Source organism: Nicotiana sylvestris, chromosome 7 (assembly GCF_000393655.2).
Source record: "Nicotiana sylvestris chromosome 7, ASM39365v2, whole genome shotgun sequence".
NCBI classification, from domain to species: Eukaryota; Viridiplantae; Streptophyta; class Magnoliopsida; order Solanales; family Solanaceae; genus Nicotiana; species Nicotiana sylvestris.
Window position 1 is genome coordinate 136,810,836 of NC_091063.1, and position 26,442 is coordinate 136,837,277.

General features: G+C 40.0%; 1 protein-coding gene across 1 annotated transcript; it reads right to left on the reverse strand.

Moving 5' to 3' along the window:
• Nucleotides 1-568: 568 nt before the first annotated feature.
• LOC138873830 (uncharacterized) lies at nt 569-26,442 on the reverse strand. The gene is made up of 5 exons (XM_070152310.1): nt 26,334-26,442; nt 25,778-25,839; nt 25,233-25,579; nt 17,224-17,346; nt 569-701 (listed from the first exon to the last, which is right to left on the reverse strand). The coding sequence occupies exons 1-5, from the start codon at nt 26,440-26,442 to the stop codon at nt 569-571; spliced, it is 774 nt and encodes a 257-aa protein (XP_070008411.1).

Below are 26,442 nucleotides of genomic sequence, written 5' to 3' on the forward strand. Positions count from 1 at the left end.
AAAAATTTGTAAAAAAATGTGAAAAATGTCTTAGCTGTATTTTAATATAAATATGCGAATCCAATAAATAAATCATCAAAAATGATAATTTGTGGATAATTATTGGGTTTTTCTTTATAAAATAAGGCGGTAAATTGATTTGAAAATCATTGAAAATTAAAAAAAATAATGTAACCTTGAGATATACTTATATATGCATATACATGATATTTTGAAAGGTGATTTGCATATAAAAAATACAAGAAAAAATTGGGTATCTACAGGTAGTACACATAGGAAAGAAGTGCGTGGACTTGGTCAGCTGATCCACAACCACACAAATAGCATCGAACTTCTTCAAAGTCTGTGGAAGTCTAACTACAAAGTCCATAGTGATCTGCTCCCACTTCCACTCTGGAATATCCATCCGCTGTAGCAAGCCACCCGGTCTCTGGTGCTCATATTTCACCTGCTGACAATTGAGACACTTAGCTACAAATCCCACAATATCCTTCTTCATTCTTCTCCACCAATAATGTTGTCTCAGATCCTGATACATCTTCGCAGCACCTGGATGAATGGAATACCACTATCTATGGTCCTCCTCTTGAATCAACTCCCGAAGCCCATCCACATTGGGCACACAAATCCGGCCCTGCATCCTCAACACCCCATCATCACCAATGGTCACGTCTCTAGCATCATCGTGCTGAACTCTGTCCCTAAGGAAAAGCAAATGAAGATCATTATACTAGTGCTCTCTGATGCGATCATATAAGGAAGACCAAGAAACCACACAAACCAATACTCGACTGGGCTCCGAAATATCCAACCTCACGAACCGATTGGCCAAGGCCTGAACATCAACTACAAGAGGTCTCTCCTCAACTGGAATATATGCCAAACTCCCCATACTCATCATCTTTTGGCTCAAGGCATCGGCCACCACATTGGCCTTTCATAGTAATATCATAATCCTTTAGCAACTCCAACCACCTCTGCTGCCTCAAATTAAGATCCTTCTGCTTGAACAAGTGCTGGAGACTACGATGATCAGTAAACACCTCATAAGACACATGTCATGACCCAAACCGATGGGCCGTGATGGGCACCTGGTACCTTACTCAACCGAGTACCAACGTAAAGTATATTTCTTATTACATCATCATATACACATGACATACGGGCCTAATAGGCCAACATGATCATTTATAAATTCAAAACATAGGCCGACAAGGCCGTACAATCTTTCACATACACGACATATGTCTACAAGCCTCTAAGAGTACATAAATATCATAAAGGTCGGGACAGAGTCCCGCCATACCAAACAATACATGTCTAAATCATACTAACCAAACATGCAACTCCGAAGCAAATGGAGCGCACCAACATTTTCCGTTGAGCTGACAGCCTACTTGGAGGGCTCTCGACCTGTCTATCGGGACCTGCAGGCATGAAACGCAGCATCCCCAGGCAAAAGGGACGGCAGTACGAATAATGTACCGAATATGTAAGACACATAAATAAGTACATAAGAGACATGGAAGAAATATAGAGTACATAACTCAACCTGTAAGTCTGAATAACTTTGTAAATCATAAATTGCTTTTAGTGTCATGCATATGCGTATGAATGTCATGTCGTGCATAGGTACATGTTCCATAACATCATCAGCCTCTAAGGACATCCCATCATATCATATCGGCAACTGTGGGCAAAATCATCATCGTATACCAGCTGATCAGGTGGTGGTGTGTATATAACGCCATAACCTTTCCTATATCCCATATACATATATATATATATACGCATATATAATGCCGTTTGAATCATATTTCAGCCACTATGGGAAACATCATCATCATATAACAGCTGATCAGGTGGTGGTGCGTATATAACGCCATAACCTTTTCCATATATCACAAACATATATTTATATATATACGCGTATATAATGTCGTCGGGTCATGTGTCAATGCATTTCTATGAAATGCATGAAAAATACGTAATAATCTCAATATTCCTTCCGGATAAATTTTTTCAACTGCGTATTGCTCTGAGACCCACAAGCAGAAGATAATAATATTTTTCATGGGGAATCAAGAATATAGACACCCCTACTATTTCTATGAATAGAGTAATTTATGGGAACTGTATGTTTGCTCGTTTCTTCAGTACCGTATGGACCATGCCAAAAGAAAGAAGCGTGTGCCTTAAGATACCTGGAGTAGGAAAAAAACCATAAAGGTTGCACCGTACTCTTTTAGAACCGCAAAATTTTACATTTCTAACAATTCTCGTTGGATTTCTTTTGGTTGCAAAAATTCACGTTTTTGTTAAAACTTGAAGAATAACTAACCTTTTGTTGTATTTCTTAGGGATGAACATTGTGGAAACTCATCATAAGGGTAACAACTTGCTCAAGTAAGGAAGGCTAAAAACAATTTCAAGAGTTGAAGGATAAGAGTCCAAATCAGGTAGCCTCACATTTGTTTGAACAAATTCAAATCATTTATACACATTCTAAGGAGGAAAAATATGATATTTATGTATCTAGTAGCTACAGAAATTTTGGGTTAATAAGATTTAATTTGGATGGTAAGAATGGCTAAAGTTTGATTATATACAAAGATATAAAAAAAGTAAAGTTTCTTGAGATTAATAAGATATGTTGCCACCTAATCCAATTTGACTCTTAGTCATATTCTTTATTTTGGTGGTGCTGCCACGTATTGATTTGGGGTAATTTTGTTACTTTATCCATTTATTAGTTAATTGGGTAATATCTCGTTACCCGATAATTAATCTATTACCCGGATATTTTAAAAATTATCACAAATTACTTAAAATTCTATTTATTTTCAAAATACTTCATATATACTTTATATATTATACTACCGTGTTCATATGGTACCTTGCATGGTACTATTTTATAATTATCGGGTATTAACGCTCGGCCCGTATTTTATTCCAAATGGGCAACCTTCAATGAAACTCATTTTCTTTAATTCGTGTACCCTTTCCTTCATGGTACTTAGTTATTACTTGATATAAGTCGCATAAATATGCTAACCTCCAGATAATCTCATCCCCAGGTCTACGTCAATTAACTGAATATGAAATTTTAACGTAGGAAAAATGCGAGATGTAACATCATTCCCCCCTTTGGAACATTCGTCCTCAAATGTTAGCTGATGCTCTTATAATTTCCATAGCCTATGTCTTCTGAATTCTTATTACTCTTCTTGTCATCTAAGCAACTGTTTTATGATTAAATCCAAAGTCCAGGGCATTTTCCCCTTTAGGCCTCTTCCTCACACCACGACTTATGGTCGGAACCTTTCCAGTCTCGTAACTGTTGCTACCTTCTATCATGTAGCCTGTACAATTTTGACTTTTAAAGGTGCCCAATCTCTCGGCTTCATATGTAGAGAATGATAAGATGTCCCTTTAGCATCTATTAGTATACTGAAGTTCTTTGCTCGGTACTTTGTTGAATTTACGAATATTGCTATATCTTATCGCAGAGGTCCGTTTAGCCATCCGTATGAATTTACTGCCATAACTCTTACTTTAATTTATCGTTGTTGAGGTCTGCTACCAAATCCCAGCTTACTCTCATTGCTTATTCCATATGTATAAATTTAATTCCTTTAATGTTTCCTCATTACTGCTCATCTTTAGAATTACGGCCTAATCTCATCTCATACTTTATGACTTTTGTCCATCCATTATTGATTCACCTCAATATTGATCTACAATATACCACCAATAACTTGAAACTTCTTACGCAATACTTTGCCACTAGGGCTTACGTTACATCAAGGAATATTCGAAGTGATTCCCATAATCGTATTTCATAAAGTCCCAATGTGGTTCACCGTATGGGGGCATCCTAATTTCGTGCCGCCAGCAAAATCTTTTCTCCTTCTCTTCTTTTTTTTCAAATCATTATTTAAATGAAGGCCCAAATGTCATCCTTTATCTGTCACAATTATATCCTCATTTTATTTCCAGGTCAGCATTTCATTCCTTCTAAATGCTATTAATCTTAAACTCCTTTGAGTTCATTCAGGCTATACTGAACTTTCAATAACTTAGAGAAACCATTACCTCTCTTGTTTCCATGGACTAAATCCCGAGGACTTATCCATGCTCGTTACCTTTTCACTTGCCTTTCCTCATCCTCACTCATGTTTCCTTAAAACTTTGTCGCTCTACCATACTTTAGCTTGCGACTTATACATATCCATTTATATTACTCGCAACTTTTCTTCAACTTTCTTGCACTATAGATTTCCTTATGTTATTCTGGAATATTAAGCAAGACATCACATCATCTCCAACTTTTCTCTACTCTCTTAACTAGATCTATTAGTATTTAGAAACCATAGGTTGGAAGACATGTCGCCGATGATGCCGCTATCACTCCTGATTATTGGATCCCCGTGCTTATAGCCTTCTATCCGAAGTATGGATTATTCACGATCTTCTACCTTTGAGTATCTCGTATGTTGTTCACCTTTACCTTACAGACCTTAAAATTTTGCATCGTATCTTCTATCTTTTTCCTGACCTCGCTTCTACCTAGGTGTAATTGATGTCCATAACTTAAAGCTCTATTATAATACTCGCACCTCTGCTACATACACAATCCGATGGGAGCTTCATACTAACTTCTTATGAGGTTGGTACTTCTTCTAACTGGCTTTCTTGCAGAACCATTATAGATTATGGTTGTTATGTTATTTCTCTTGAACACCTGATATTAAGAGTGATTCCGTCGTGTTCTCAAGCACAACTTCTATAATTTTTCTAGGTCCAATAATCAGACTCTTGATTTACTTGGGTGATGTAATTCTTTAGCTTTCTCTTCCTTCCGATCAGCCTTTAAACAAGCTTAAGCTATATTCCGATCTATGGTTCATGGTATCAGTTATTACCTTAGCTTTTCATGGGCATTATGGAATATCCATGATACAATCTTCTAACAATTCAATCCTTTGTCTATGTCCTGGGCTCAATTCTTTTCTTTTAACTTATACTAGAGTCTTCATGGCTGTATGATTGTCAACAAGTATAATGCTCCAAAATCTTGAGTGTATCCATAACGTACTAACTCTGGATCATTGATCGGCTGATTCCTTTGGTTCCATCTCAGCTTTCTTTAAACGTATGCAATTACTTTTCCTGATCTTTCTGTCCGTTGTTGCGTGCATACTTAACTCATCCTAGTTCCCACACATGCCAGAATTTTTTTATGCAACTCATGTAGTCTCGAATATTACCTTCGATCTTTCTCCCCATTCATTAGCCACGGTAGGTGCCACTTTCTTTTGGAGGGCATACAATTTTTTTGTGAGACTGCTTTTACATGACCCTTTCTTCATTAGGTTATTGTGCTTAGGTTAAAACTTTCTTCCTCATTTCCTAAGCTAGTCCTTCACTGTAGTACTTAGGGAGGATCCTCTGACTCTTGTAAAGATACGAGCTTATTATATCGTATACTTGACGGACCTTCGATTGTCCTTCCTTTCCTATACTTATCCGTAGTTACTTATCTCCATGTCCTTGTGCTTGTGGGGCTGCTTCTGGGCTGATATTTTGACCGTCTTCCTAGTGACACTCTCTTTTATTTCCGTAACACTCATACAATACCTTTTTAACTTCTCCAACTCCTATATGAATATATCTCAAGTATTATGATGTCATAACTGCGGGGCTGAATTCTTGATGTTCGGGTTTAGTAGATTTATGTTGCATGATCTGCTGATTTGTCTGTAACTCCTTGTTTACTCGCGACTAGGCTCTTCTTGAATTAACTACTAACTACTCGTTGGCCCATTCTCATGTTAATATCCCGCGAAATCTTTCTTAGTTTATTTCCTTTGTCTTAACTTATGTCTCGTACTGACTCCTTTACTATCAATAACATCTTGGGCAGTGACCCTTACTTCCTCTCATTGACGTCGTGTTTGCATAATGTTCTAGAATTGTAGCATATACGTAGGAGCTAAATAAGTGCAATCTCATTCCTTTTTTGTGTTTACCACATTCTTCATGTATTACTCCATATTCCCCCTTTTAGGGGAGTACTAAGACTTGGAGCTATGAAGACCTGCCTACAAATGTTTTTCCTCTTCATCTTTGATGTCCTTTCACATCATCAACGACCCTTACTCGCCTTGCGGCAATCCTTCTGAACCAAGGATGACAAATCCATTTACTCATGAGGGTAACACTTAATGTAACTGGTACATACAGTCCCTTAAGCTTAACTTTGCTAACATTGCTTGCTTTAGGAAAGCGTTTTCCTGAATGACCATCCTCTGAATTTCTCATGAACCTTCTTCTGTTGTCCATCCTATTATTGTCGTAATGCGGTCTAAAATTCTCATGATACTGACTATTACCAAATCACTTATTCCCTAATTCATATTTAGTTTATCTTATTCACTAGCCCATACTGATTTCTATTACCCTGGGCCTATACTCTTTTGTCATCCTAAGGCCTGTCACCCCTCGTCTCTTCCCTCACTTGACTATAGATTTTGTAATATTGTCATATTTTGACCTACCGTTGTCACCCATGTACCACATCTTACTCATAATGCTTCATTAACTCTTTTCTTATTTCCTGCTAACATTTATGCTTATCACTTTATTCTAACAACTCGAACAAGACATTCTTTTGCTTTTAGCTTCCCTTTGCTCCATCTAGTGGCTCTTCAAGTTGCTTAACGTTCTCGTGTTACTAGGGACGCAAGCCATACTAAGGTAATATATATCCTTTCAAAGCTTATAGTGCATGTCTTTGTAGTATTCATATCTGGCTGCACTATTTTAGAGTGTACCATCTGGGTGTCTCTCAAGGAGATCTACTAGCACACTTGCAATATCCTTCGGAAATGTCAACTAACACAAACAATCCATTCACCATTTTGGTTTACTCTAACCCCAACCAGATCTTGATGTTCCATCCTTTTCTTAAACTACACCTGTTAGCCCCCATAGGGCATAACTGAGATGGGAAAGCCAATTGTCCATACATCTGTTGTTGTTGAAGGTAACTCTTAATGCTTATATTTTTCCGCCGGAACTGTAATACTGATAATCTTCATTAACTGGGGGCCTTGTACCCTTCTTCACCTTGCTTCTTTTACTTCTTCAAAGCATTGTCTTTCACCATAAAGATGGATAGGCATTCTTGCCTTAAAGCTTCTTATCAAGAGGCTTACACATTTCAGTATGGACATGATCTGCTGAAGACCTCACATTTACTTATCATAAGCATGATACAAAGTCGAGTTCCTCTAATTCAACACTTCCACAGCTATATCTCTTATCGATCATCTTTCTGAACGTAGGCATCGTCTTATTACGAATAAAAATAGAAGTTCGGGACTTGAATTCTTATAAGTGAGCTCTACCATATGATCTATAGTAAGAAGAAAGATTGACAGTCCTAAATGCCCTGTAGCCTCCTTCTTATAAGTGTGGTGCATGACACACCCATAAACAAGACTCTACTAGACACGGCTTGTAGACTCCCTATGACAGAACTGCTCTGATACCACTTTTGTCCCGACCCAAACCAATGGGCCGTGACGGGCACCGAGTACCTTACTCAACTGAGTACCAATGTAACATATCTTTCTTATTACATCATCATATACACATGACATACAGACCTAATAGGCCAACATGATCATTTATAAATTCAAAACATAGGCCGTACAATCTTTCACATACACGACATATATCTACAAGCCTCTAAGAGTACATAAATGTCATAAAGGTCGGGACAGAGTCTTACCATACCAAACAACATGTCTAAATCATACTCGCCCTATCTTCCGCTGAAGCAAATGGAGCGCACCAACATCTTCCGCTGAGTTGATAGCCTACTTGGAGGGCTCTCGACCTATCTATCGGGACCTGCGGGCATGAAATGCAGCATCCCCAGGAAAAAGGGACGTCAGTATGAATAATGTACTGAGTATGTAAGACACATAAATAAGTACATAAGAGACATGGATGAAATATAGAGTACATGACTCAACCTGTAAGTCTGAAGAACTTTGTAAATCATAAATTACATTTAGCGTCATGCATATGCATATGAATGTCATGTCGTGCATAGGTACATGCTCCATAACATCATCAGCCTCTCAGGGCATCCCATCATATCATATCAGCCATTGTGGGCAAAATCATCATCGTATACCAGCTGATCAGGTAGTGGTGCGTATATAACGCCATAACTTTTCTCATATCCCATATACATATATATGCATACATATATACGCGTATATAACGCTGTTTGAATCATATTTCAGCCACTGTGGCAACATAATCATCACATGCCAGTTGATCAGATGGTGGTATGTATATAACGCCGTAACCTTTTCCCATATATCGTATACATATATTTACATATATACGTGTATATAACACCATCTGGTCATAGGTCAATGCACATGTATGAAATGCATGAAAAATATGTAATAATCTCAATATTCTTTCCGGATAAATTTTTCCAACTACGTATTGTTCTGAAACCTACGAGCAGAAGATAATAATATTTTTCATGGGAAATCAAGAATATAGACACCCCTACTATTTCTATGAATATAGTAATTTATGGAAATTGTGTGTTTGCTCGTTTCTTCAGTACCATATGGACAATGCCAAAAGAAAGAAGCGAGTGCCTTAACATACCTGGAGTAGGGAAAAATCTGTAAAGGTTGCACCATACTCTTTTAGAACTGCAAAATTTTACGTTGCTAACAATTCTCGTTGGATTTTTTTTTGGTTGTACAAATTCACGTTTTTGTTAAAACTTGAAGAATAACTAACCTTCTGTTGTATTTCTTAGGGATGAACATTGTGGAAACTCATCATAAGGGTAACAGCTTGCTCAAGTAAGGAAGGCTAAAAACAATTTCAAGAGTTGAAGGATAAGAGTCCAAATCAGGTAGCCTCACATTTGTTTGAACAAATTCAAATCATTTGTAAACATTCCAAGGAGGAAAATTATGATATTTATGTATCTAGTAGCTACAACAATTTTGGGTTAATAAGGTTTAATTTGGATGGTGAGAATGGCTAAAGTTTGATTGTATCAACGATATAGAAAAAGCAAAGTTTCTTGATATTAATAAGATATGTTGCCACCTAATCCAATTTGACTCTTAGTCATATTCTTTAGTTTGGTGGTGCTTCCACGTATTGCTTTGGGGTGATTTTGTTACTTTATCCACTTATTAGTTAACTGGGTAATATCTCGTTACCCGATAATTAATTTATTACCCGCATAATTTAAAAATTATCATAAATTACTTAAAATTTTATTTATTTTCTAAACACTTCATATATACTTTATATATTATACTACCTTGTTCATATGGTATCTTGCATGGTACTAGTTTATAATTATCGGGTATTAACGTTCGGCCCGTATTTTATCCCAAATTGTCAATCTTCAACGAAATTTATTTTCTTTAATTTGTGTACCCTTTCCTTCATGGTACTTAGTTATTACTTGATATAAGTCGCATAAATATGCTAACCTCCAGATCACCTCATCCCCGATTCTACGTCAATTAACTGAAGACGAAATTTTAACGTAGGAAATTGCGAGATATAACAACACACCATACAAGTAATGCCTTCAAATTCGCGTGAATTATGGCAGCCAACTCCAAATCATGAACGGGGTAGTTCTTCTCATGGGGCTTCAACTGACGAGAAGCATAAGCAATAACTCTACCCTCCTGCATCAATACACAACCAATACTAACTCTCGAAGCATCACAATAGACGGTATATGAACCTGAAGCTGGTGGTAAAACTAACACTGGAGTTGTGGTCAAGGCTGTCTTGAGCTTCTGAAAGCTCTCTGCACACTCATCCGACTATACAAATGAAGCACCCTTCTGAGTCAACTTGGTCAAGGGTAATGCGATAGACGAGAATCCCTAAACAAACCTGCGATAATAACCTACCAAACCAAGAAAGTTGCGAATATCTATGGTTGAGGACGGTCTGGGCCAACTCTGAACCACCTCTATCTTCTTTGGGTCAACTTGAATACCCTCGCTAGACACCACGTGCCCCAAGAAATCCATTGAACTTAGCCAAATCTCACACTAGGAGAATTTTGCATAAAGCTTCTCCTCCCTCAATCTCTGCAACACAACCCTCAAAAGCTCCACGTGCTCCTCATGACTAAGCGAATACACTAGAATATCATCAATGAAGACTACGCCAAACGAGTCGAGATAAGGCTGGAACACGCTGTTCATCAAATGCATAAATGCTGCAGGGGCATTGGTCAGCCCAAAAGACATCACCAAGAACTCATAATGACCATATCGGGTCCTCAAAGCCGTCTTGGGAATATCCGAGTCCCTGATCTTCAACTGGTGATAACCTGAACGGAGATCAATCTTGGAGAACACTTTGCTCCCTAAAGTTGGCCGAATAAATCATCAATGCGAGATAGAGGATACTTGTTCTTAACTATTACTTTGTCCAATTTCCTATAATCAATGCACATCCTTATAGTGCCATCCTTCTTCTTCACAAATAGAATCGGCGCACCCCAAGGTGACACACTAGGCCGAATGAACCCCTTATCAAGGGGTTCCTAAAGCTGCTCCTTTAACTCCTTCAACTCCGCTAGTGCCATACGATACGGCAGAATAGAAATGGGATGAGTGCCCGACACCAGGTCAATACCAAAATCAACATCCTTGTTCGGTGGCATGCCCGACAGGTTTGCAGGAAGCATATCGCGAATATCCCTCACAACTGGAACAGAATCATTACTGGGAGTCTCTGCACCGACATCCCTCACAAAGGCTATATACGAAAGAAAACCCTTCCCAACCATGCCCTGGGCTTTCAAGAATGAGATTACTCTACTGGGAACATAATCGGTCAAACCTCGCTACTCAATCTGTGGCACACCTGGTATAGCCAATGTCAGTGTCTTAGCATGACAGTCTAGAATAGCACGACACGGAGATTACCAATCCATGCCCAAAATAACTTTGAAATCCACCATACATAATAGTAGAAGATTCACTCAGGTCTCCAGACCCCCAATAGTCATCACACACAACCTGTACACACGGTCTACAACAACAGTAGTGCCCACCGGGGTAGATACATGAACAAGTGAAACAAGAGACTCACGAGGCGTACCTAAATAATGAGCAAAGTATGATGAGACATAAGAAAAGGTGGAACCGGGATCAAATAATATAGAGGCATCTCTGTAGCAGACTGAAACAATACCTGTAATGACAGCATCAGAAGCAATAACTTTGGGTCTAGCTGGAAGTGCATAGAAACGGGCCTGACCGCCACCTGATCGACCTCTCCCCCCCCCCCTCTGGGACGGCCTCTAGCTGACTGACCTCCACCCTTAGCTGGCTGGGTGGGTAATGATAAAGTAACTGGCGCTGAAGTCGATGACTGACCCCTCTACTGAGATGGACCTACGAGACGACAAGGACACTACCTCCATATATGGCCCATCTCTCCACAATCATAACAACTCCCGGGTGCTGGAGAAGGGGACTGAAGGGAACCCCTGACACCGAAATGACTAGATGATACACCGGGCATGGAAGAGCCCTGAACTGATGGAGCACGGGACAAACTCTGAGCTAGAAGGGCACTAAGTGATGACTGGACTTGATGAGAACTGTGAGAACCATGACTCGATGATGCCCCACGATAACCTAGGCGAGCTGGCTGAGCATGCCTGAATGGATGGCCTCTGCCGTGCAGAAACTGACCTCTTAAAGGAGTACCACTATCACTACTAGATCCTCAAGGCCTCTTGGCCTCTCTCTCCTCTCGCTCTTGGCAACTAATAGACTCAATCTCATGGGCAATATCCATAACCTCCACAAAAGTAGCACAAGTCACCCACTCCGTGGTCATGAGAATACGAAGCTTATAAGTGAGGCCATCAACAAACCTCCTAATCGTCTCTCTATCTGTCAGAACCAACCAAATAGCATGACGAGCTAACTCGGAGAACCTCATCTCATACTGCATCACAGTCATCTCCTATCTGCGAGAACTGCTGCCAGGTAAGGGGTGTTGCACCAACAGGCCTATGCCTCTCAAAAGTCTCCCACCAAGTGAAGGCAGCTCCAAAAAACTAATAAGTAGTGAAAGCGACCCCGCTGCTCTCCAGAATACCCACTGTACGAAGCATCCTCTAACACTTATCCAAGAAACCCTAGGCATCCTCGCTCTCTACACCAGTGAAGGTCGGAGGTTGAAGTCTACCAAACCTCTCCAACCTACGTTGCTCGTCCTCTGGCATGGCAGGAACTACATAATCCTGAGCAGCTGCAACCGGCTGGGCTGGATGTGCCCCCGGCATCTGAAGTCCCTGCACGACCTGCTCAGGTGTGCGAGCAGTGGGAGTCTGATTGTGTCCCCCGGCCTGAGAAGTAGTTGCAACTGTAGTGGCTGAGACCGCCTGAGCTAGGCTAGTGCAAACTAATAGGATCTGATCCAAGGCCTCCTGAAGACCCGAAATCACAATGGGCATAGCTGGTGCCTGAGTTGGTGCTGCTGGAGCATCCATAGCTGGGACCTGATCTGGAACTAGGGCGACTGGTAGTCTGCAGATGCCACCCTAACTACTGTACGAGCCATACCCCTGCCCCTATCGCAACCACGACTGTGTCCTCGCCCTCTAGCGTCCATAGTTGGTGGTACTGGTGGTCGTCCATCCTGGATGGTAGCATGTGTCTTCACCATCCGTGAGAGAATAGAATGACAGAAGTTTAGTGTCCGGATCAACAAATTCACACGACAAGAATTTCAAGAATATGAAGTTTTTCCTAAAGGTTCTGCAGCCTCTCGAGTATAAATACAGACATCTCCGTACCGATCTGTGAGACTCTACTAAACCTGCTCATGACTCGTGAGACCTATGTAACCTAGGCTTTGATACCAACTTGTCACGACCCTAAACCCGGACCCGGTCGTGATGGCGCCTCTCGTGAAGACAACGTCAACTGACACATTTACAATTCCATTTTAAGCGATTAAACAATAAGTGTTTAGTCTTAAACATGATATAAATCCAAAAGTAAGCAGTAACAATACAAACAATTTGCGGAATACAACCTAACACAGCCCGATACCGGGGTGTCACTAGTTATGAGCATCTATCAATCCCAACACAAGTCTAAAAAGCCTACCAAACTATTAAAGAATAACTGATAAAGAGATATAAATGAGATAATGGGGGAGAAACATGGGAATGCGGATGCCAAGCAGCTACCTCGTGGACTCCGAAGACTACCGGGAGCTCTCAACTCACGCTAGCAGGATCAACAATGCCTGAATCTGCACATGGGGTGTAGGGAGTAAAGTGAGTACACCAACTCAGTGAGTAATAATAATAAATAAAGACTGAAAGTACGAAATCACGTAAGGCACAGTATAGGCTACACAGGAATAGCAAAAGCCAGTAAAAATAGTGAGGCAGTAATAATGTGTAAAGTCATTGTAATTCAGTTCAAACTTCATGACACTTGTTTTTAACAATTAAGTAGGTAAATGGCAGACAAATAAGACAGATATGCACATAAAGGATTGCCCCTCGGGCACAATGTCAACAATACCAGCCCCTCGTGCTATATCTCACATCACAATGGGTACCGCGCTCATTGGGGGTATGCACACTCCTAGAGGGGCCCCTTACGACCCAAGCGCAATATCAAGCCATCTCGTGGCATCATCACTAGGCTATCGACCTCATATCATCAAGCCACCTCGTGGCGTACAAATCTCAGGCCCTCGGCCTCATAATCATAATCAATGTTTCCTTACAACATAGGCCCTCGGCCTTGCTCAGTAAGAATCTCACAACCACTCGGGCAACAGTAAAACATGATGCTCAGCCCGAAATATCATTTAAAAATATCATTTAAGTGTTAAAGCAGAGTAAACATGGCTGAGTCATAAAAATAGTAGAATATAGCATGACTGAGTTCAAGTATAAAGTCAAAACAGTGAGGAAATATCAATAAAATCCCCTAAGGGTTTAAATAGTTGGCACGAGGCCCAAATATGGCATTCAGCCCAAAACATGATGATAGCAAATAGATTTCAGTCAAATACGCAGTAAAATAGTCATTCGGGATGGACTAAGTCACAATCCCCAATAGTGCACGACCCCACGCTCGTCATCTAGCGAGTGAGTCACCTCAATACAGCACAACAATGTGCAAATCTGGGGTTTCATATCCTCAAGGCATCATTTACAATCATTACTCACCTCAATCCGGTCCAAATCTAGCCTGCGACACCTTTGCCCCTCGAATCGGCCTCCATTTGCGTCGAATCTAACTAAAATCAGAATCACGACGTCAAAATATGCTAAGGAAACGAAGCCCAAGCGAAAATAATCAATTTAAAACTTAAATCCCGAAATTACCAAAATCTGACCCCCGGGCCAACATCTCGGAATTCGATAAAATTCACATCAATAGATTCCTCATCTCCCCACGAGGTCATACATATCAAAAGTACCAAAATCCGACCACAAATGGTCCCTCAAATCCTCAAGTCTAGGTCTCCAATACCAAGCCCTAGTTTCCCCAATTTTAACCCTTAAATTCCATTAATTATAGCTCTAATCTATGAAATAATACAATAGGAACGAGTTTTAGGTCCAAAATCCTTACCTTATTGAAGTTCCCTTGACACCCTTCTTCAAAATCATCCAAAAAGCTCCAAAGCCGACTTAGAAATGGTGGAATAGCTCAAAAATTGCGAAGGAAATTTTTTTTATGTTCTAGCCCAGGCATTTTCACATCTGCGGTCAATCCACCGCATCTGCGGTACTGCTTTTGCGGTCCAAGAGCCGTTGTTGCGGTTTTCACTTATCCTCCAGCTTTACGCATCTGCGATGCACCAAGCGCACATGCGCCATCGTAGGTGCGGTTCACCAACTGCTTCTGCAGTTTTTGCCTCCCTCACTTTCTTCCACTTCTGCGGCCTTCCCCCTCGCACCTGCGGCATCGCACCTGCGGTCCCCAATCCGCAGGTGCAGAAATACCAGAAGCAAAAAATCTACAACTTCTACAAAAAATCCAAACTCTCCGTCAACCATCCGAAATCACCTTGAGGCCCCCGGGACCTCAACCAAAAGCACAAACATATCCCATAACCTTATTCAAACTAATACCAATCAATAAAACACCTCAAACAACATCGGATTAACCAAAACACATCGGATTCAAGCCTAAGTTTCCAAATTCTTCCGAATTACGCTTTTGATCAAAAGACTAACTAAACCATGTCCGAATGACCTAAAATTTTGCACTCACATCCCAAATGACAACGAAACTACTGCAACTCTTTGAATTCCATTCTGACCCCTATATCAAAATCTCACATATCAATCGAAAAGCGCCAAAAATCCTTTTTTGCCAATTCAAGCCTAAATCTATTCCGAACCTCCAAAACTCATTCCGATCACGCTCCTAAGTCCCAAGTCACCTCCCAAAGCTATACGAACCCTCAGAACTCACATCCGAGCCGTCTAACACATAAGTCAACATCTAGTTGACTTTTTTTCCAACTTAAGTTTCCTCAAAAGAGACTACGTGTCTCAAACCTTACCAAATCCTTTTCGAACCTGAGCCAACCAAACCGATCACATCTAGAACAAATAGATAAAGCAACATGGAGCAGAAATGGGGGGAAACGGAGCGTTAACTCATGAGACGACTGGCTGGGTCGTCACAAGAAGCATCAGGAGAATCCCGCCTGAAGAACAAGGTCAACTTTCGGTTTACAAGATCAATTCAGAGAGGCATCAGAAGCCCACCTGAAGAACAGGGCCATTGTTTAGGTTTCAATTTGAAGAGGCATCAGGAGAATCCCGCATGAAGAACAGGATCAACTTTCAGTTTACAATTTCAAGTCAGAGAGGCACCAGGAGCCCGCCTTAAGAACAAGATCAACTTTCAGTTTTCAGTCAAGTCAAAGAGAGCAGGAATCCGCCTGAAGAACAGGTTCAACTTTCAGTTTTCAAGATTCAAGTCAAAGACAGCAGGAGTCCACCTGAAGAAAGGGCCACTCTTAGTTTTCAAATTCAAGTCAGAGGTAGCAGGATCCCGCCCAAAAAATAGGGTTAACCTCCAATTTTTTCAATTCAAATCTAAAGTAGCACGAGCCACCTGAAGAACAAGGTTTGCAATATTATGTCTACTACAAGTTCAAGTTTATTTCAAGTGCAAGGAGCAGGATGCCTGGCTGAAGAACAGGGTCAACTTCAAGTTTTCTTCAAATTCAAGTCAGCAGGATCCCCACCTGAAGAATAGGGTGAATTTTCAATTTCATGTTGAAGGATCAAATGGACAAAGGAAGATTCGAGAGAAGAAGTAGATAGGATCTTGTATTTTCTTTTATTTTTTCTGTAATTTTCCTTTTAGTTTTGATGTAATGGCAGGAACCGCGGACCGAAATCTTGACAGCACCTCAATCGGCTGTCCACCTCGGTATACTCCATAACTCTTCCTATTTCTAAACTACACGTGGCCTGATTCCTTTATAGCCAAGGATATGTAGGCAGCTCAGATATCAGGGCTCGGTCATATTCTCCTTTCTTTTAGTTTTTGGTTTCTCTAAATAAGGGTCGGGTCAAAAAACATGTCTCGTCATTCTTTGTCCGAAAGCTCTTCGTGTTTTTAGTCAAAGAGGCAGCTGTAGACATGTAATTTTTGACCATTCCCATGATTCTACACCATTTAGTGCTTATATATTTAGTTTGGGTCTAATATCGCTATTTTAGCTAGTTTTAACACTTCTACTTCATTTTATCACAAAAACGAAAATTACAAAAATAGTTTCATTAATATTTTGTAGTCATACTATTTTACTAGAATTTTTATTGTTACATATTCTTGAAAAAATACCAAAAACAGTTTCATTTTAGGTTTATCTTTAATAGTTTATTTTAATTAATTAGGAGTGATTTTACATTTTTATGGGTGCTTTATACTATTGTACATGAAGAATTGGATTTGGGTATATAGTTTATGAATTTTATTTTTTAGCTCAATTTTAATCCAATAATACATAGACCCAACCCAAAATTTAAAAGCCATCTAAGCCCAAATCTTGTTAGCCCATACCCCATTTCCCTTAAGGAGATAAAAAAAAACTAAACCTTTCTTCTCTTCTTCAGACCTTAGACACATTAGACCTGAAACTCTAGAAGCCAGCTGCACACCCCACTGGAGCCGCTGCCGGCCAGCCTTCGTACTACCAACGGTAAACCCTTCTCCACCATGAGACCCACCAGCGAACAACCTTCACACAACCAAAAGAAAAAAACCCAATACACTTAAAAATCAACAAGCCGCCACCCCCATTCTTCATTGGTACTCCATCAACAACAACTCCCACCATCTTCACCTCCCACTAGCGCACCACTATCCAACAGCCTTCCAACCACCCCCACCCTCCTCTCCAAGACCAGAAATAGCCTCCAAACCGCAGGAAATCCGGCAACCACCAATATCCCCCTAGCCTCCAGTCAATCCCCCTAACCTAGAACACCCAAAATGAAAACCCTCACAGTTGTCGACCCTCATCTCTTCGAAACCAGCAAAAGTCGCGTAGAGGGCAGTGATAAGAGGTCGCAAAAACAAATCGGAGAATTCTGTTTCTGTTTCTTTCATATTTAAAAAAAATGATGATGTTTCTATTTTGAATTAGCTAGGATTTGTGTTCCAGAAAATATATTCAAAAAATATTTTCAAATATTTGAGGTTCAAGTTTGATTTTCGGTTTTGATTCGAGGTCACTGTCCGAGGTTCAATTCGGGAAAATTCACGGTTCCTGCTCGAGCTTCAATTACTGTATTTGTTCGTGATTGTGTTATCTACTAGAGTCCATTTTCATATTTGTTCGTTCAAGCCAAAAAAAAATTAATTGATAGAAGTCATCGTTTGAGGTCCATTTCTAACTCTTATGCCTTAAATATGTTCTTGCTTGCTATTGTGTGAATGAATTGGTGCTAGCTTCCTTGAATGCATTCTGTTGAGGTGAATGCCACATGAGTTTGCAATTTTCTTTAAATTTCATTTTGTTCATATTTTTAATGAGTTGATATAGAGCTTAAATGTAACTTTAAGACTAAGTGAAGTTGATGTTTGAATTTGGTGGTTTTGTAATTAGAATATGAATTATTCTGTTTGGATAATGTTGAATGGATTAGTATAGTCGATGGATGAACCTCATTGTTTGAGTAAATTGGATCATCCGTCAATGACATCAAAAGTTGGAGTTGGACTTGAACCATGAATCTGGCATAACAAGAGACTTTAATCATTTTATTACTTTATTTAATTAATTTGCTAGGAGAATGTTTAGGCTGACCACACTTGGGTAGGCAAGCTTAGGATTTTTGTTAGTTTCGAGGCATGAGGTCGTCCCCTTAGTTGAATTTATTCGGTGAATGCCTCGAAGGATTTGTATATATTTTTATCCGGAATATGCCCCGTAGTATTATGTATGTGGAGGCCATGACAAACTTCGTAGAAAAGTATGGTATATATTAGTATTTAGGATTTTACTTTTATTTTTCTTATTTTATTTTCTTTCGATTAGGCGGGGACAACCTCGAGCCTTTAATGCGTTTCTTTTTCTTTTTTGTGTTGTTACCTCAATTTGAATATTTTAAAAGCCAACTGCCACGCCCCTTTTTTTCTCGCGAAATCGGGTTTATGACATTTGGAGAGACAACTCATTCCCTTTGCGAACTGGGTTTGAAGAGTCGACACCTAATGATTAGGGTGCATTAGGACTCCAAGAGAGATTGATTTGAATAACCAGAGATAGGGTAAGGGCTTGAAATTATTCTAAGCGGAAGGTGTTAGGCACACCTCAGAATCCACTAGGGTGGTTTCTAGCCAGACAATTATTGTGAATTTGTGTGAACTAAGCAAGTAAGGCTCAAATAATAAGGGATCTAAATTTAAGCACATAAGAGTTTGAAAGAACAATTAAAAGACGAGTTTTGAGAAGAAGTTTGCAAATAAAAGGGAAAAGGGGTCCTAGGTTTCCATTTAATATGGATCACCCCACACAATTCCCAGTAATCACTCCTCAATGAGGGGCTACAAGTGACATTATCACGTGGTTATCATATCCATATCTACCCTTCCCATCCCGTTAAGGTATTTAAAGCGCAGATTGGTCACGAGTACTTATTGCATGATATTACCCGTCCCATTCTTATCAGTCTCGGAGGCATTTAGGACTACTAATCCTAAAAGGGAGGGATATTAGGCTTATTTGTAGTTCCAAAGGTAAAAACTCTAAAGCGACATACAAAACACGTATTGAAAATTGGGGGAGAGCACATAACAAGCAAAGGCTCAGATACACCTCCTTAAACAAAGAAACAAGTAATTAGCATGCCTTACACATATTGTTTAGGTATGATTATAAGTATTAAAGACGAAGGAGTTGAACATTGAGGAAAACTAGTTTATTTCATAACTCAGAAAAGAAGTCCGAATCAGGCTTGCCTGCTGGCTGTAATAATTAAGAGAAACAAATTCAGTTTATAATTATTAACCTAAGGCTTGCTTAAGTGTTAGACAAGGATCCTATAGGCATGGTATCTACTGGATTCAGAAAGTGATGAAATAGTAAGGCCTGAAAGGAACTGTTTGAATACTTGTTAAACTTGCTAAGTAAGGGAATCAGATTATTAAAAGAGAGGAAAGATTTAATGAATTGATCATAAGTTCTGCAACTGATAGTAACCATTATTGCTGGGTTTTTTAGATCTATACTTGAGTGAGGCAGATCAAATTCAATTAGAAATTTCTATAGGCATGCTTTCTAAGCGTTGCTGATTTTAAACTTTGTAGAGGATACTAGCCCTCAAGTGTCCAAGTTCACAGGGAGCTCAAGGGGGTCCCAAGGCAACACTCACAAGAGGGGGGAAGAACTTAAAGTCTAAAACAGAGTGCAGGTGAGGAACATAATTCTAAAGGAGTGAAGGAGAGGGAAGCAGCTACAAATAAGTACACAAAAGGGGTTTAGGGGAATAGGAAGATTGCGGAGAGTCTATTGCTTAGGCAAGGGCGGGATTTAGGCATACCCAGCAATGGAGGATGCTAGCATACCTATAAGCTTGTCAGAACACATACTATTAGAGGTTATGATCCCAGTGGATCAAGTTTGGTTCATGGACAATAAGTTGCACTATTGCCATGCCTCAAACCATAGCATGAACACATAGGGGTAGGGGTTTAGGGTTCATAATAGAACAGGCAGAATGAAATTTCAGCATGCTAGAGTAACCGTTGAACCATATGGAGACAACAGGCAGACATGTAAGTAAAGGTAGTAAATAAACATATTGTTGTGATTGCTGAAAATCTTAATCAGAACATACAAGTTTAAAGAAGCAAATAGAGAAAAAATCGGCAGCAGGGCTTGCAAATAGGCCACAGTACAAGTAGCAAGAGAGAACTTTTGAGTGTAAGTGTGAGTTCAGAGAAGCTACGAGTTTCGCTGTCTGTGTTAATGAAAGAGTCAGGTATTTGTAGTGTGAAAACAGACATAAAATAAGGTAAGAAAGTAATCATCTACCAATCAAAATCAATCAATAGAAGAACTTCCTTAAATTACGGAGTTCAAACTTAAACAGTAATGAACAAAATTATTTAAGGAAAAAGATAAATTAAGCATCTTGTGCAAAGTAGGCAATTAGGGGTAAATACATAGGAGTTTAATTAAGAGAAGAGTTTTTGAAATACACGGTTAAATAAATAAGGTAAGAATCAATCAGTACATAGTAAATCAAGAATTCAAAGATTCGAAATTACTAGTTCATGAATAAACCAAGTCAGAAAGGCTAAGGAACGTTTTTGACTCAAACTAAGTAATAGGGAAATCAACAAACAAGGAAAGAAAATCAATCAAACTTACACAAAGGAAGTCAGAAATCAGTCAAAGAATTGAAAGTCATTTAGAGGGGAAGCTCAGCACATATAAAGAGCACACAAGTATTAGGCATGCGAGGCTAAATTTAGGACAAAGGAAAGCGTCATGCAGTTTGCAAAATACATAAGTAGTAAACTTATAGGAACATAGCATACAAAGGGTCAAGTAAAAGATCTTATAGAGTTTAGCAGGAAGTCAGAAAAGAGACAAAAGTTGAAACAAAGATTTCGAAACTCAATCGAGCAGTAGATGAAATAATTTCAGAAACTCGAATAGGTCCAAAGAAGTTAAGGTTTTTGAAATTAAACAAGTTCAGAGATGAAGAACAAGCAAATAACATAGCCAATGGTCTCAAAACTCCAAATTTTAGGGTTTTTCCATCAATCCAGTGTAGAGATGAAAGGACAAGTAATCAAGGCAAAAGATACTAACGAAATAAGTTCAGAGATCTCAGAAAGGAACTGAGACTTTTAACAAGCATTTTCCAGTAAAAGAACAACATGTGAAACACAGTAGAAGAACTAATAAGAACATAGTAGAAGAACAATATAAGAAACATCGTAGAAGAACAACATAAGAACACAGTAGAAGAATCAACAGTAGAACATGCTAAAAATCAGAGAAGGCTTCGAACTAACTTAACAAAACCCTAAATCGGAAAAGGTAAAGGTTTTGAGGTAAAGTTTTGGAAGATACTTTGAGAAAACGTTTAAAAGCTTAGAGAGAACACAGATCTACAACGAATCTAAAAGAATTAGAAGAACCTCAAAGGTTAGGGTTTAAGAACAAACCCAAAGGGTGAGAAAGGCTTGGAGATCATCGATCTAAGCAGGAGAGGTTGAGATCAGGCTTGAATAGCCATAGTCGGTCGGAGCAAGGTTGAAGATGGCCGGAAACAGCCATACCACTGAAAACATCCGATGTTTGGACCAAATTTCTACAAGGTCTGGTCTTGAAGCCATGATAATCGAGCATGTAGGAGTCGTAAGAGGTAGGTATAGGCCTTTAATGGCTTTGAAAGCCATGGATTCAGGCAATTTTAGGGTGGAAGTGGAGGGAGGCGGCTAGGGTTTGAGAGGGGAGTTGAGAGAGAACTGAGAGAAGAGGTAGTTTGAAGGCGGATATGAGTGAGAAATGATTAGGTTTAGGGGTTACTTCAGGTTAAAAAAGGAAGGGACGAATGTGAGCCATTGATATGTTAAATAGGGCTGGGTAATTGAATTTGATCAACGGCTGGGATAAATAGGGGGATCCGGGCGGGTTATTAAAAAGGGTTGTGGGTCGGGTAGTTTTAGGAATTGGGATGGGTATTTGAATTTGAAATTGGGTTTAATTGGGTGCCAAATCTGGCTAAAATTGAAATGTAAATGGGCTGACATTTAAATAACCATTTTTCCATTATTTATTTTATAAAAAGTAGTAAAATATTTTCTGCAAATAAGCAACACAATTATATATTGTGCGTAAATTTAAACATGATGCAAATTCCCGTCGGACCATGAATGTTTGTCCTCGGACGGTTAGGATGACGTCCTTAGACCATGATGTCTTGGTCTGTGAGGCATATAATAAAGGATTCGCAGGCCATGAAATGATACTCTCGGGCTATGATGATGATGCCTCCGAACCATGATGCCTTTGAATAATGATATGCAAAAGATTAAAAGGGGTCCTCAGGCCATGATATGGTGTTCTCGGGCTATGAAAATGGTGCCACCGAACAGTGATGCCTTCAGATGATTTGGCGATATTTCATCCCATGCGATGCAGTAGGTGGCGATCTTTCAGCCGATTAGATGCAATGGGTGGCGATCTTTCAGCCATGCAAATGTAGAGGTGGCGATCTTTCAACCATGCAAATGTAAATAAGGTGGCGATCTTTCAGCCAATGCAAATGTAAATATGGTGGCTATCTTTCAGCCAATGCAAATGTAAATAAGGTGGCAATCTTTCTGCCATGCAAATGTAAATAAGGCGGCAATCTTTCAGCCATGCAAATGTAAAGGTGGCGATCTTTCAGCCGATGCAAAAATAAAGTGGCGATCTTTCAGCCATGAAAATGCAAAGGTGGCGATCTTTTAGCCATGCAAATAAGGTGGCGATCTTTCAGCCATGCAAATGTAAATAAGGCGGCGATCTTTCAGCCATGCAAATGTAATGGTGGAGATCTTTCAGCCGATGAAAAAATAAAGTGGCAATCTTTTAGCCATGCAAATGCAGTATGTGGCGATCTTTCAGCCATGTGAATGTAAATAAGGCGGTGACCTTTTAGTCGATGCAAAAATAAAGTGGTGCTCTTTCAGTCATGCAAATGTAAACAAGGTGGCGATCTTTCATCAATGCAAATATAAACAAGGTGGCGATCTTTCAGCCATGCAGATGGAGGTAGAGCTTAACCTCGAAAGGCAGAATGGTAGCCATATGCAAGAAGTAAAAGGGCAAAATGATAATAGAATTTTCTTAGCTGATAGCGGATTGCGATATTGCGACTGCTGGGGATACTGTATCTGCTGGGGACACTGCGTGCGGATAGTAGCTGTGAGTACGTGCAGCAGTTTTGAGAGTTGTATTTCTGAGCAATGTGAGTCTCGTGAGTGTATAGTATATTTGATGATTTTGCAACTCAAGTGCCTGCATCCAAAGAAAAATCGTGAGTTTTGTAAAGAGGGGATGTTAGTTCGTATTCCCGCTGGCTCTGCTTGACCTGCTCGGCTTTGAACTGGTGTATCATTGGGGTAGCATTGCCAAACAAGGCGATTTTTGTAATAAACATGCATGATTTGGTAAAGGCATACATAAATACATAATTAAGAATAGTTTTCTTTTGATGAACCAACGACTGCGGCGTGGTTCAAGACATTGCAACCCTTCTTGTTACAGAATTTTGTGGATCCTTCTTAAAATTCTGCCCCAGTTTAATGGATTGATGCTTTCGACTGCTGCTAGCGATGATTGGCTGAAATTAACTTCGGAATTTTGAGGGTCCTCCTCAAAATTCTGCCCAGTTTTCGATTACGGGGGGAAATAAAAGTTTTATTGAATTGTGACCGAACCCATAGGGCTGCTACGTATCCCCTCTTAAACGAGAATCAGGTCAGGCGTAGTTCAATTTACATCATATAGGAAAGCATAATGATTACACATAGTAACACTTGACTGCATCTGAATTGATTAGTTTTGGCCAGACTTCTCCATGCATTTCTGCAAGTATGAGGGCTCCCCCTGTCAGAACCCGGTGAACCATGTACGGACCTTGCCAGTTGGGAGAGAATTTCCCCTTGGCTTCATCTTGATACGGAAAAATTTTCATTAACACCATTTGTCCCGGTGTGAACTGTCTCGGCTTGACTCTTTTGTTGAAGGCTCTGGACATTTTGTTTTGATAAAGTTGACCATGGCAAACTGCATTTATTATTTTTCCATCGATAAGAGCCAACTGCTTGTAACAACTCTTTACCCACTCTACATCGTCGAGCTCAGCTTCCTGTATGATCATTAGGGAGGGAATTTCTACCTCAGCGGGAATGATGGCCTCTGTACCGTAAACTAGCATATAGGGAGTTTCCCCGGTCGATTAGTGGACTGTGGTGCAATATCCCAGTAAAGCAAATGATAACTTCTCGTGCTACTGTTTATACTCCTCTATTATTTTCCTCAATATCTTCTTGATAATCTTATTGGCGGCTTCTACTGCTCCATTCATCTAAGGTCTATAGGCTGTGGAATTCTTGTGTCTGATTTTGAAGGTTTCACACATTGCTTTCATCAAGTCACTATTGATATTTGAGCCATTATCGGTAATAATCGATTTTGGAATCCCGAATTGACAAATGATGCGGTGGCGGACAAAGTCTGCCATGATTTTCTTAGTTACTGCTCTGCAAGATGTTGCTTCGACCCATTTGGTAAAATAGTCAATTGTTACTAGGATAAACCTGTGCCCGTTAGAAGCGACATGCTCGATTGGTCCAATAACATCTATTCCCCAAGCTGCGACCGGCCATGGTGAACTTGTTTCATTAAGCTCGCTTGGAGGTATCTTTATCATGTATACATGTATCTGACAGCGGTGGCATTTCCGGGCATACTGGATGCAGTCCGTCTCCATAGTCATCCAAAAGTAACCAGCACAGAGTATTTTCTTTGCTAAGACAAAACTGTTCATATGTGGACCGCAGGTCCTAACATGAATTTCCTCGAGTAGCCTGGATGCTTCTTTTGCATCGACGCACCTTAGCAATCCTAAATTAGGAGTCCTCCTATACAGGATTCCTCCGCTGTGAAAGAAATTGTTGGATAACCTCCGAAGTGTGCACTTCTGAGTAGGATTTGAGAGCTCCGAGTATTCTCCTTTCATCAAATACTCCTTGATATCATGAAACCAAGGTTTTCCATCTGCTTCTTCCTTAACACGAGCACAATAAGCTGGTTGTTCATGGATCTTTACCAAAATAGGGTCAATGAAGTTCTTGTCTGGATGTTGTATCATGAATGATAAGGTAGCCAATGCATCGGCGAACTCATTCTGGATTCTGGGAACATGTTGGAATTCTGTCTTTGTGAACCTCTTTCTTAATTCCTATACATGATGCAGATACAAGAGTATCTTAGAGTTTTTCGTTGCCCATTCTTCTCGGACCAGATGTATAAGTAGGTCTGAATCTCCGATCACTAGAAAATCTTGAATGTTCATGTCAATGGCCATCTTGAGTCCTAAGATGCAGGCTTCATACTTGGCCATGTTGTTGGTGTATGGGAACCTGAGTTTGGCAGACACCAGATAATGCTTACCAGTCTCTGATACTAGGACTACTCCTATGCCAACTCCTTTGAAATTTGCTGCTCCATCAAATAACATTCTCTAACCATCATAGGATTCTACAATGTCCTCTCCTATGAACGATACCTCTTCGTCAGGAAAATATGTTTTCAGGGGTTCATACTCTCCATCCACGGGATTTTCAGCAAGGTGATCTGCCAATGCTTGTCCCTTGATCCTTTTCTGAGTTATATAAACAATGTCAAACTCACTTAATAGGATTTTCCACTTGGCTATCTTGCTAGTGGGCATGGGCTTCTGAAGGATGTACTTCAAGGGATCCATCCTCGATATGAGGTATATAGTATAGGCACAGAAGTAGTGCCTTAGCTTCTGAGCTACCCAAGTCAAAGCACAGCAGTGCACTCTAACAGAGAATACTGGGTCTCGCACGGGGTGAACTTCTTACTGAGGTAATAAATGGTCTGCTCCTTCCTCCTCGTTTCATCATGCTACCCCAGAACACAACTGAATGCTCCATCCAATACTGTAAGGTAGAGTAAAAAGGGTCTACCTGGCTCAGGTGGAACTAAGACTGGTGGTGTTGACAGGTAGTCCTTGATTTTGTCGAAAGCTCTTTGGCAATCATCAATCCATTTGGTAGCGGTATCCTTCTTCAGCAT